This window comes from Humulus lupulus, chromosome X (genome assembly GCF_963169125.1).
Source record: "Humulus lupulus chromosome X, drHumLupu1.1, whole genome shotgun sequence".
NCBI lineage: Eukaryota > Viridiplantae > Streptophyta > Magnoliopsida > Rosales > Cannabaceae > Humulus > Humulus lupulus.
Window position 1 is genome coordinate 170,448,385 of NC_084802.1, and position 13,004 is coordinate 170,461,388.

The 13,004-nt window shown below is 40.1% G+C and overlaps 1 protein-coding gene and 1 pseudogene across 1 annotated transcript; both read left to right on the forward strand.

Annotated features, from left to right (window-relative positions):
- Nucleotides 1-865: 865 nt before the first annotated feature.
- LOC133806447 (exosome complex component RRP45B-like) lies at nt 866-1,579 on the forward strand (annotated as a pseudogene).
- Nucleotides 1,580-4,440: 2,861 nt separating this feature from the next.
- On the forward strand, nt 4,441-5,974 carry LOC133804602 (uncharacterized). The gene is made up of 3 exons (XM_062242746.1): nt 4,441-4,517; nt 5,135-5,319; nt 5,575-5,974. The coding sequence occupies exons 1-3, from the start codon at nt 4,497-4,499 to the stop codon at nt 5,657-5,659; spliced, it is 291 nt and encodes a 96-aa protein (XP_062098730.1). The 5' UTR covers nt 4,441-4,496; the 3' UTR covers nt 5,660-5,974.
- Nucleotides 5,975-13,004: the final 7,030 nt, after the last annotated feature.

Genomic DNA, 13,004 nt, shown 5'->3' on the forward strand with positions numbered 1-13,004 from the left:
ATAAGTTGTTATCCAAAAAACAGGCATGAATGACATGGCAAACATTTAATACATGTGGCTGACATCTGGCAGAATTCGTGCTCGACTATCGACCAGGAAGACACCTATTGTCGCAACGTTCGATCTCTTCATACGACCAGCCTGGTCGTACGCATGCTATACGCGGAGAAGATCTTATGCAGTTATGATAGTATCCGAAATTATCTCCCATGATTTCCTGAGTATCCGATTATTTAGGAAACAATATCTGTAACGAATTAATGTAAATCCTCCTTGAGCCTATAAATAGAGAAAGAGAGCTCAAGGGAAGGCGATCTTCTTCTTCTTTTTCGCTTTCTGATCATTTGATATATTGTCTTGTTCTTCAGAGGTTGGTGAAACTCATTGAACCCTAGTTCTTTGATCACTCCTTTGAATTCTATATCAATAACAATTCGAGTGGACGTAGGTTGTTACCAGATTCTGGGTCCGAACCACTATAAACTCTTGTGTTCTTTATTATTTCGTCATCACATTCTTTCCAATGTGTTTGTCCGCATCAAGCAAATTTGACTCCGTGTCAGTTGGCCAAAATCAGGGTCAACATAAGTATAACAGTATTGCAAAAGTATTATAATAGATAAAAATAAAGGTGACATACTAAAATTACTCAAATAAATAGCCAAAATAGGAAAAAATAAAATGAATAGCCGAAAATAGGAAAAAATAAGGGGCAAATGAAATATTGTTTCCCAAAACAAAATATCTGAAATGAAAACCTATCTCTTTCCTTTCCAAACTGATCTCCCCTCTCTCTCTTCCCCGATCTCTCTCCTTCTCTCTCTCTCTCCCGCTCGAAATACCAACAGCTGTGGGGGCTACAACTATGACGGCGAGGGGCTATACGAGGCTTCTCTCTGACCTCTGACTTGACGGTCGCCATCCATTCGACTCCCGCAATCTCATCATCACCTTCGGCAAGGAGGATGGCTTGGCGGAGGTGCAGCTGGGCTAAACCCATGTCATGGGATTTGTCACGGGCCAGCTGGTTCAGCCCTACCGTGACCGTTCCAACGAGGGCTTCACCGAGTTCTCCCCCATGGTTGACCCTTCCTTCGAGCCTGGCTGGCCCAGCGAGGTTTCTGTTGAGCTCGGCCGCGTTATAGACCGTGGCCTAAGGTTTGATAGTCGTTGCCATTAGTAAAATGAAAGAAAAAATCAAGTGTGTTCATAGTAGTTTGAACAAGTGGAATTTTGAAATGTATGTGCAGAGAAAGCAGGGCTATTGACACTGAATCGCTTTGTGTTCTTCTAGGGAAATTGGTTTGGGCCATCCGTATTGACCTCCATATTCTAGATAATGGAGGGTAAGCTGTAAATTTTGTCCCCTCTAGCACCAATTCTTTTTTTCCTTTTCTATTATTCATTTTATTTGAGTGTGTATATTTAGTTTTCATTTTGAACAATTTGTTAATAGAAACCTAGTGGATACTGCAAATATTGCTGCTTTGGCTGCTCTCATGACGTTTCGGAGGCCTGAATGCTCATTTGGATATTTGTATGTGGGTTTTGCTGTTAATTGATTTGGGTTTACCTTGAAATTTCTATGTTATGTTTTCAATAGGGATAGTCAATAATATGTCTTATTGTATCATTAATACTTGGTTTGTTGTGACCAAAAACTTTTCTAATTATCATCTTAACACTAAGTTGAAATTTACTAGGTTTCCTTTCCATTATCCTAATCAATGTTCACCACTTATTATTTATTTATTTTTAATTTTTTTGGTCTCTTTAGGCAGAGAATGTATAGGATTAAGAGTGTATGGGTTCTGAGAAAAGTTACCCGTTTAATGGGTGGAGAATGTACATGCTTGTTATTAGTAAAATTACAGTTAGACATCTATTAGAAGCTAGTTTTGGTACATGTCATTGCTTATTACACTGTTTCCCTTAGTTTGTCTAGGCATTAAGAACCCAACAACAGCCACCCATCAATCCCTCCCTCTACACTTTTACTGTTCATCTCTTCAATGATCCATTCATTGGCCGTCCATTTCTCCAACACCACCCCTCTCTCAGTCTCATCCTCTATTTCTCTGAAAACCTAGCAATGACTAACAATCTCTCCTTCCATATATTTCTCAAACCCTCTTTTTTGTTTCAGGTTATTATTTATGTATTAATATTTTAGAGTTTCTTTTCAAAGGTAAATGAACTATCTTTTTCTCAGTAATGATTTTTAATTTATTTCATGAGAGAGTAGTATTTCTCCTTTTTTTTACTGTGCAATCAAGAAAATTATTTCATGTGCCTCCCAAAACGTAAAAACCATAAAAAGATAAAAATTCATTTAAGAGTTATATAGATAGTTTTTGTAAGTAAATAGTTATTTTTATCTCTAGATTGTGTATTCTTTTCTTAGTATCTAATGCTGATGTATAGTAATATTACTGATTAAAGACGTAATCTTTTACTAATGTGAGTAGCATGATTAGTATTAAGTTGTAGTTAATAATTAAATACAGATTTATTCAATCCTTTGTAATATAACGTTTCTTATGATTTTACTAGGTCTTTCTATTTTGCCTTTTATATTCAATCCTTCTAGTTTTAGAGGGAAAAGACTATAAATGATATGCTTGACTGGAATGATTAAGTGGATAAGAAATTGAAGGGTATCTGTGTTCCACCTGAGAGCAATTGAAGTGAATAAGCTCTGGTCATTTTTTTTGGAGCTCATACACATGGTACTAAGATCAACATTACATATATATTTGATATTAGAAAGGCAAAAATAATTATTTGTCTTTGATTAATTAGTTAGTTTCTATTTTTTAATTGGAGCATTTCTTTATTAAATAATTCTTTCTTTTTGTCCATTTTTCTTTTACTTGAATGGGTGTGTTCATTATTGTTTTGTCCTCTGTTTTTTAGTATTTATTTTATAAATTTCTAGAACTTTCCGTGGCCAATTTGATATATAAATTGTAGGAATTAAATCAAAATTAGTTTAGTGCTTTGAGGGTCCCAACAAAATCAAAATCAGAATTTTGTTGCTGTAGATGAGAATGCTTGATTTTTTTTTTTTTTTTTTACTTTTGGTAATTGGAATGATGTGGTACATTTTAAGATAATATATCAATCAGAATTTTGTTACTGTAGATGAGAATGCTTGATTTTTTTTTTTTTTTACTTTTGGTAATTGGAATGATGAGGTACATTTTAAGATGTGGCTTGCAAATGATGGAAACTATATAGAGCTTAGATGGCTTACAACTTGGAAACAAAGACAACAGATTGTTGACTTTCAATTGCCATTTGAGATTTCCGGGGTTGTGCAACAAAAGTGAGCACCATTTTGTTATGACTTCATTCAATTTCTTGATGCATATGTCCAAACTTAATCTAATATGTTGAAAAAATAATTTCTTGAAGTTCTTACTTGAAAACTTGATTATGAGATTGGATTCATAGTTGAGTTGCTCATTATAGTTTGAAACTTTATGAAGTTAAGAATAAGTTTTATACAACAATGCTTATGGTTTAAGACAATTAAAAAAAAAACTGCACTCTATATGTTTTGTGAAATGCCTTAGAGATAAAGTTACTTAGTAGACTTTGTCTGTTTTCAGTTGGTGAACACAGCAAAGGAAAGGGCAAAAGTCATCCTTCTTTTTACATGGGCAGTAAGCATCTCTTTTCCTAACATAATTGTGTATAATTACTCCTAGATGTGGAAATGCTTGATTTCAGGTATTGGCTTGCATGGAACTTATACAAATTTATCTTCATTTGGTTTGAGACAACTGTGTTCAACTAAATTTATGCTCTGGTGTATTGAGCAAAACTCATATTGCAGTTCTGAGAGCAAAATATGGTTCTTTTGTTATTTCAGTGTTGCTATTAGATGGTTGTCTTCACTGGTCCCTAACTGAAAAAATAATATTTTTTCATTACTCTCTTTTTCAAAGGCAAAAAATGTCCAGTTAACAATAATTTCCGCAGCTGGTGTTATGGTGCTCTAAATTTGATTATTATACCCTTCCTAAGAATATTTCATGGTTTGGAAAACTATCTATGGCTCTGAGGTTTTTTTTTTTTTTTTTAAAATAGATGTTAAAGGAGATAGCTTCTGACTAGAAAATCTCTAGAAAAAGGTTGAGATATGACTTTACTTGGCCATTCATGCCTTTTTCACCAAGTACTTCTTATTTTTGTTTTCCATGGTTAGACTCGTGTTATTTACTGCTAGATGTTACATTTGTGTTTATTGGGAGTATAGGCAACACCCACACATAATTTATTGATGATGTGACCTTTGTATCTTTCTGTTTGGTTATTCTAAAACAATAATTATTCTTCTTGGGATTTTGTTTCAAGTTCTTTAATGCTTCATTGCTCTCGGTATTTGAAGTTGAGAAACTGTGACTGGATTTATAATTTTCTACATATTAAATGTGACAGTTTTGCCATGTTTTGGATTATCTGAAGGAAGTCGTACTACTGGAAAAGAAATGTGGACTAAGATGGTTAAGGTAGTTATATGTTTCTATATAGGGCCCGTTTGAAATAGATTTCACTTTTATCTTTAGACAGTAGAGAAAGAAATGTAAAATCCTTATTTTAGTTATTTTTGGATAATATTCTTTAAAAGAGTTTTTCAAATCATAAAAAAAGGCTTAACTGTATTTAATTATTATTTTCTTTTATTCGAATGAGGTTTAAATAGGAAATCTATTTTATTTTCATACAAAATCAACCTTTCATTTAGGCTGAGGTTTCTATCTAGAGAAAATATAAATCCCTCCAGTTAACTCCTAAGACAGAGCAAAGCTAAAAGGGAGGAATTGGCAGCTTTTGGGGAGCTACAATGTCTTTGGAGCATAGAAAATGAATAAAATATTAAATATTAAATTTTCTTTAAAACTTAAAGCAACTTTCCTTGGTTTTTGAAAGACCTTCCTGGATTTGCATTAGCTTAGGTTGTGTCTTAGTTGGAATCACCTACTAATTTCTAATTTGTCATCTAATCAACGTTTATTGAATGTAACTCTACCTGGTTCAATTTTCATTATTTTGCATTTCTTCAATTTTAAAGTTCTTGATCTCCAACTATGTTTGGTTAAGTTTAACTCATGCATTTCTGCTATAGGAAGGACAATTTCCTCAGGAGAATTTTAATTCCGGGCCATGCATGCCTTCAGCACCTAGAGAGACACTCTGTGCAGCAGTTTCAGCTTCTGCATGGGTGGAGCCTCATGGGAAATGTATTGTTTCATTTTCTTTAGCATGGTCATCTCCAAAAATTAAGCTTTCAAAAGGAAGTTCATATCATAGGTAAATCTATTGTATTTCACATTTCAATCGCATAGTTTTGTTTTGTGTCAGGTATGCAGAAAAGATGCACACTGCTTGTCAACTGTATTGTGCGTAGTCATATTTTTCTGCCTTTTGCAAGTGATAGAATGATAATTACAGAAGTATAACTGCATAATAAAATGTGGGCATATTTTTTTACTTAATCATTATTTAGAATGAAAAGTTGCATGAACTATCTTTTACACGTATCTTGGTGTCTGTTATCTTCTGCAGGAGGTACACAAAGTTCTATGGTACCTCTGAACTAGCAGCTAAAGAGTTGGTGTATGATTCCCTAACAAATATGTATCTCTGTTAATGCATCTGATACTACTGAATGATTTTCCTGATAAATAATATCCTCAAAAAAAAAGGGGGAAAAAAAAGAAAGAAAGAAAGGTTTTACAGTAGCTACGTGCTTAAGTTTCCTTAAACTAAATTCTGAGCTGGCTTTATCTTAAAATTTGAACAGATTATAAGCGGTGGGAAGAAGATATTGAGAAATGGCAAAGTCCCATTCTTAATGATGATAGGCTTCCAGAATGGTAAATAGTGATTTATGATTATCCTATTATAACTTTCTTAAAAACAATTAGCTAGCTTGTTAGCTTAGAGCAACATTACTAAAGAAACCTTAAAAGTTTAATGTTGCTCTTTTACATTTGTATGTGCTTCACAATTCCAAGTGCATTGAGACATTTATGTGGTAATGGAAACTGGAAAATCTTACTTGACGAGGTTGATCCTTGTATTCTTACCAATATATAAAAATCTGTAGGCCCCTGATATTTTCTGCTGCATTTTATTAAATTATTTTATTGGATCAGCTGAGTCCTGACACCTAAATTTACATTTATATCCATCTATATTATGTTACATGTCTCAAATACCAATTCAGTTTCTGTTTTTAAGTTGCTTATACACCAGAGCAAGTTATTTCACTGATCTAGTGATCCGGGGCTTGTACTAGAGTTCTAGGTCTCTGTTCTCATCTTTCCTCCAATGATGTTTTTGTTCTAAATTGTTTTCTATCAAAATAAATGTGTAAACTTCCATTTGATGGCTACAGGTAAAAGTTTACATTATTTAATGAGCTCTACTTGGTTGCGGATGGAACAGTTTGGATCGGTATTCTCTTGCAATCCTAACTTCGTACTTTTAGTATTCTGGTTTCTTATTTGTTTTAGTGCTATATTATCATATGTTTTTATTATTCTGTTAACAAGTAGCATTAACTATCACTTTCTGATCTTGTACAGATTCTTCCTTGTCAGCTAACGTAAGAAATAATCAGCAACAGTTAACAAACGTTGAAGCAGCAGACTGCAACTGTTTAAGACTATTTTGTTGACTATTGTGAGAATGATTTGTTTATGTTAATTAGGCAGTGTTGAATATCTTAAGACTTTTAGATTATTTTTTAGATAATCTTGAATGTATTTTGATACAATTATTTGGTTATGTGTTATGAACCATATAATTGGTACTCAAAAACATATTTGTACAATGTTAAGGGTGTCTTAAGTATATTAAATGAAGCGAGTTTGAATTTGTTATCCAAAGAGCAGGCATGGATGACATGGCAAATATTTTTAACACGTGGTTGACACCTGGCAGAGGTTCTGTTCGACCATCGACCAGGGAGATTCCCGTGACATAACATTTGGATTTTATATACGACCAGCTTGGTCGTATACTCCGTATATTTTGAGAAGGTCTTGTGCAATTGTAATCATATCCGAGATTATCTCCCATGATTCCCGATTATCCGATTATTTAGGAAAGAATATCTGTAACTAATAAATGTAATCCTCCTTGAGCCTATAAATAGAGAAGAAATAGCTCAAGGGAGGGACTTTTACCTTTGGCTGATTTGAGTTTATGCTTTACAAGAAAATTATAGCTATTACATTTCGATTATATTATTCATCCCTCTAAGACTTGTGAAACTCGAAGAACCCTAGTTCTTTAATCACACCTTTGAGAATCAATATCAATAATAGCTTAAGTGGAGATAGGTCATTATCGATTCGCGTGGCCGAACCACTATAATTTGTTGTGTCGTTTACTGTTCTTTCCATTAGACTTATTTCAATACTTCCTGTCACATCAAGCATTTGACTCTGTGTCAGTTGACCAAAACGGGGTCAACATTCTGGTGCTTTCATTGAGAGCTTGAGACGAAGCGGTTGAAGTACTAATGGCAAAGACAACCAGAAAGACTGGGCAGGCTGCTGACGCTGCACCATCTCAACCTCCTCCTCCAAACATGGCTGAGAATGAGGCACACTTGGAGTTTGATGAGGAGGAACTGGACTCCGAAATGCCGAGAAATACTCTGGGAGTATTGCAAGATGAATTGGCCAATCTGAGGGCCAGTCAAGAAAGTGCCACGGAGACCATGGCGCGACAGCAGCAAGAAATAGAGCGTCAGCGCCAAGAGCTGAGTGAAAGACAGGCGGAGATGGACCGTCGTCAGAGGGAGGCCATGGCAGCCCTCGAAGCAGCCCTCCAATTGGCTAGGAATCAGGCTGCACCTGCCTCGCAACCTGATCAACCCTCAAATGGGCCACCTCAAAGGGGTCCCAATCCTAGCCCTCCAATCCAGCCAACAAGCCCTCAAAGGCTGGAGCACCCACCAATGCCTCAGGATGATGTCCCACCTAGGGACCTTGAGATGTAGCCTCCATCCCAGGCTGGTCGAGGGAATCCCCCACATCCAAGGCAGAATAGGGTCAGGCAGCAGCCCCGCAGCCCTAGACGCCCGAGGGGTGAAGAGCCACACCCACCAAGCAGGGGGCAGCATCCTTCTGGCAACCGAAGGAACTCGGAGACAGGCTCTGCGGTCAGGGGCCCCCCACGGCATGATAATCCATGGGGACCTACCGACCAGCGCAGGCCTCCCCCTAACGCTCAGGAAGTTCCAGCCCAAGGAGGCAACCAAGGAGACAGTCGGTCCCACCATAGCCAATCGAGGTTCAGAGATGGCCATGGATACAATGAGGCCGACTCAGGCAGAGGGAATGCTGGTCGGAGGAACGAGGAGAGAGGTGGAGGCAGAAGCCCACCACCTAGAGAAGACCAACAAGCAAGACGTAATGCTGGGGGGCAGCCCAGACAAAACAACGTTTTTAGTCGACTCGGAGTCAGCGAGCAATGGTGAAGAGACGATGATCTAAGGGAGGTACTCAACGACTGCCGAGAATGGCACGACGAGTACATTCCCCCGACACCAGAGGCCCTGGAAATTCCTGAAGCTGATCAGGCCCAAATAGATGCCCTGAACCAAGCAGTATAACAGCTGGTCGGGGGAAGAACGTCTCACATCAAGTACGACAGGAGAAGGGGCACTCCTTTCGTCCAGAGGATTGTTGTGGCGGAGACTCCCAGTAAGTTTAAAATGCCCACACTTCCGAACTTTGACGGGTATGGTGACCCGGTATCTCATGTCAACAAATTTGAGATACAAATGGACATTCAGAAGGTGTCCGAAGACGCTCGGTGCAGGATCTTTCTTGCAACACTTTCTGATGCTGCACAAGAGTGGTTCTTTAAGTTCACTCCTGCAAGTATTGTATCTTGGAAGATGTTCGTAAAGGAGTTTTACGAAGAATTCTATGCAGGTCGTGTGCACCCAACTAAGGCAAACAAGCTGGTCGAGATACGCCAGCAAGAAGGAGAACCACTGAAAGACTACGTCCAGCGTTTCATGCAAGCTGCGGCCGGGGCCAAAACAGTGGGAGACGAAGGCAAAATTATGGCCCTAACTGTAGGAGTTAGGCGTCGTACGCCTATTTGGAGTAGCCTCAGGAAGCATGGGGTTAAAGCTACCCAAGAATCTTTGGATATAGCTGATCGATACATCAAGCTCGAGGATACGATTGCCAGCGAGGGAAAGACCCCAAATAAAGATAAGGGGACTGAAGACCCCGCCAAAGCCGCCAATGGGTCAAAGCCCAACGGAAATGGCAATGGCAAAGGCAATGGGAATGGCAACGGCAAGAATGAGGGGAAAAGGCCCCATAACGAACCCTCTACTTCAAAGAGCAGGCGCATTAAGGGCAATAGTTATGAGCCACAGTTCACCAACTACACTGCCCTTGTCGAGTCTCAAGCAGAGGTGTATTAGGACACAAGTTCTAGTGTGCCTTACAAAAGACCCGCTGCCATTCGAAAGGATATTTCAAAAAGGGTTACGACCAAGTTCTGTCGTTTTCACAACGATTACGGACACGATACGAACAAGTGTAACCAGCTGAAGGATGAAATCGAGTTCCTTATTAGACAAGGACACTTGAGGAGATGCGTGTGGGCCACGGGAGCTTCCCAATGAGAGGCTCTAGGTGGCAACGAGCAGGCGCCTACATGCCAACGCTCGCCACCTTTACAGCTTGACCCTGTGGCTGGCACCTTACTCACCATCTGCGGAGGCTCGCACCTTGCGGGAAACAGCGGAAAGACAAGGGAATGATACGCTTGGACCCTACGTCACAACCAGGACATCAAGATGATGACTTTGGAGGATCGGGCATCAAAGAAGGCTCGAACAGAGGACAATGCAATAACCTTCTCTGATTGTGATGCCCAGCATGTCTGGTTCCCACATTCCGATCCGCTGGCCGTGGATGTTCAGATTGCCAACATGATGGTGAAAAGAGTACTGGTCGATACAGGAAGTTCAGTTAACATCCTATATAAATCTTCTCTGGAACGAATGAAGTTGTCCGTCAAGGACTTGGAGCCCTGCAACCAAACAATTTATGGTTTCTCTGGTGAGGGACTCACTCCAACAGGGTCAAACAGGCTTCCAGGAACAGCAGGTACTGCGCCCGCCTCTAGGACATTACTCACTACTTTCATAGTAGTTGATTGTCCTTCGGCCTACAATGTTGTAATTGGAAGGCCCATACTGGTCGACCTTCGAGCTGTCACCTCTATATGGCATCTGGCCATGAAATTTTCAATAGACGCAGGGGTAGGACGCGTATTGGGAAACCAGAGGGAAGCAAGGGAGTGCTACAATGCCTCAATCACTAAGGCCAAGAAGGGTATGTCGAGGAGTGCTCCCCCAGAAAAGTTGCAGATGGCCATTGATGTACAAGCTCAATCAGGTGATGAAGTCACCAAATAGGGTGTTTCCCAAAGTGAGGATAGAGACTTAGATCCTCGCTTTGGGGATTTTGAAGAAGATGTAGGACCTGTCGAGGACCTTGAGGAGGTCCAGCTTGACGAAGAGTTTCCGACCAGAGTTGTAAAGGTCGGAAAAAATTTAGAAGCAACAACCAAACACACACTGGTGGAATTTTTGAGGAAGAACCAGGAAGTTTTCACCTGGTCACATCCTGCAGTCATCAGCCATGTCCTAAACGTCGACAAAAACTTTCCACCCGTGCAACAGAAAAGAAGGTTGCTCGATAAAGACTAATCAAAAGCCTTGAAGGAGGAAGTTGAAAAACTAAAGGAGAATGGGTTCATCAGGGTGGTGTTTTATCCATCATGGGTCTCTAATCCAGTACTGGTTCCCAACCCGAATGGCAAATGGCAGACCTGTGTGGATTTCACAGACCTTAATAAAGCCTGGCCTAAAGATTTCTTCTCACTCCCAAGGATCGACCAGCTGGTCGATGCAACTGCAGGCCATGAGATCCTCTCCTTCATTGATGCATACTCAGGGTACAATCAGATTAGTATGCATCCCCCTGACGAGGATCACACTAGCTTTCGGACCGATACAGGGCTATACTGTTACAAAGTAATGCCCTTCGAATTGAAAAATGCTGGTGTGACTTACCAGCGACTAGTTAACCACATGTGTAAGGAGTAGATCGGGCTAAACATGGAGGTGTACGTTGATGACATGCTGGTAAAGTCAAAAAAGGCAGAAGGACGTGTGAAGGATTTACAAGAGTGTTTTAATGTTCTGAACAAATATCAAATGAAGCTAAATCCTCTCAAGTGTTCCTTCGGAGTAGGATCAGGGAAGTTCTTGGGGTTCATCGTTAATTCGAGAGGAACCGAGGCTAATCCCAAAAAGATCAAGGCCATGATCGATATGAAATCGCCAGTAAAGATCAAAGATGTGCAAAGTTTGACTGGAAGAATTACCGCGCTCAGTAGATTTATTTCAAAATCAACAGATAAGTGCGTCCCTTTCTTTAATCTACTTAAGGGCAACAAGAAGTTCGAGTGGACTGAAGACTGTGAACAGGCTTTCCAAGCCTTAAAAGCCCACATGTCGCAGCCTCTCGTCTTATCAAAGCATGTAGATGGGGAAACTTTGTTCATATACCTGGCGATCACCGAATACGCTGCTAGTGCGGTGTTAGTAAGAGAAGAAGAAGGCATACAAAAGGCAGTGTATTATGTGAGCAAGAGGTTAATCGGGGCCAAATTGAGATATCCTCCCATTGAAAGATTAGCCTATTGCCTAATTTTGGCCTCAAGGAAGTTACGTCCTTACTTCCAAGCCCATCCAATCACGGTCTTGACTGACCATCCCCTTCGGCAAGTTTTGCAAAAGCCAGAGGCTGCTGGTCATTTGTTGAAATGGGCAGTCGAACTCGGGCAGTTCGATATAACATACTCACCGCGAGCAGCAATAAAAGGACAAGTCTTGGCTGATTTCATTGCCGAATTTACTGAACTCCCAGACAGCGAGCAAGGTGAAAAGCCTAGTGTGCCTGAGCCTCAAGTTGAAGTTCCTTCATGGAAGGTATTCACAGATGGATCATCCAACGAATCTCACACAGGAGCAGGAGTGATATTGATTACGCCAGAAGGGCATCGATCTCACTGCGCAATTAGGTTTGATTTCACCACTTCAAACAACGAAGCCGAGTATGAATCCCTACTCGCTGGGTTAAGGTTAGCCAAAGACATGAACATTAAAGTGCTGGATATTTACAGTGATTCACAGCTGGTAGTGAATCAGGTCTGAGGGGAGTATCAAGCACGAGGCCTAAAAATGGTGGCCTATCTGAACAAAACAAAAGATTTGTTCGCGCAATTTGAAAAATATACCCTCTAGCAAATACCTCGAGATCAGAATTCAAACGCAGATGCCTTAGCCAAACTCGCGAGTGCAAAAGATGTTGACACTTTAAATATAGTGCCAGTTGAACGGCTACACGAGCCAAGCATACGAGCAGACGAAACCAATATGGAGGTCCGGTAAGCAGATACATGGATGGCACCATACTTGGAGTATCTCACGAGTGGTATACTGCCAGCAGATAGAAACAAAGCCAGGACCCTTCAGAGACAGGCTGTCAGGTATATCCTGGTCGATGGTGTTCTTTACCGAAGAAGATACTCAATGCCACTGCCCAGGTGTGTTACACCAGAATAGGCTAAAGAGCTGATGAAGGAGGTACATGAAGGCTTATGTGGAGACCACACTGGGGGGCAGAGCTTATCAAAGAAGATCCTAAGGCAGGGTTATTTCTGGCCGACCATGAACGAAGACTCGATGGAGTTTGTGTGAAAATGTGACAAATGTCAAAGGTTTTCCAAGATCCCACGGGCGGCTCCTAATGAGTTAAAGCAAATGAAAAGTCCATGGCCCTTCGCAGTATGGGGTATTGATTTAATCGGGTCCTTGCCGACAGGAAAAGGTGGGGTGAAATATTCAGTGGTGGTGGTCGACTACTTCACCAAATGGGTCG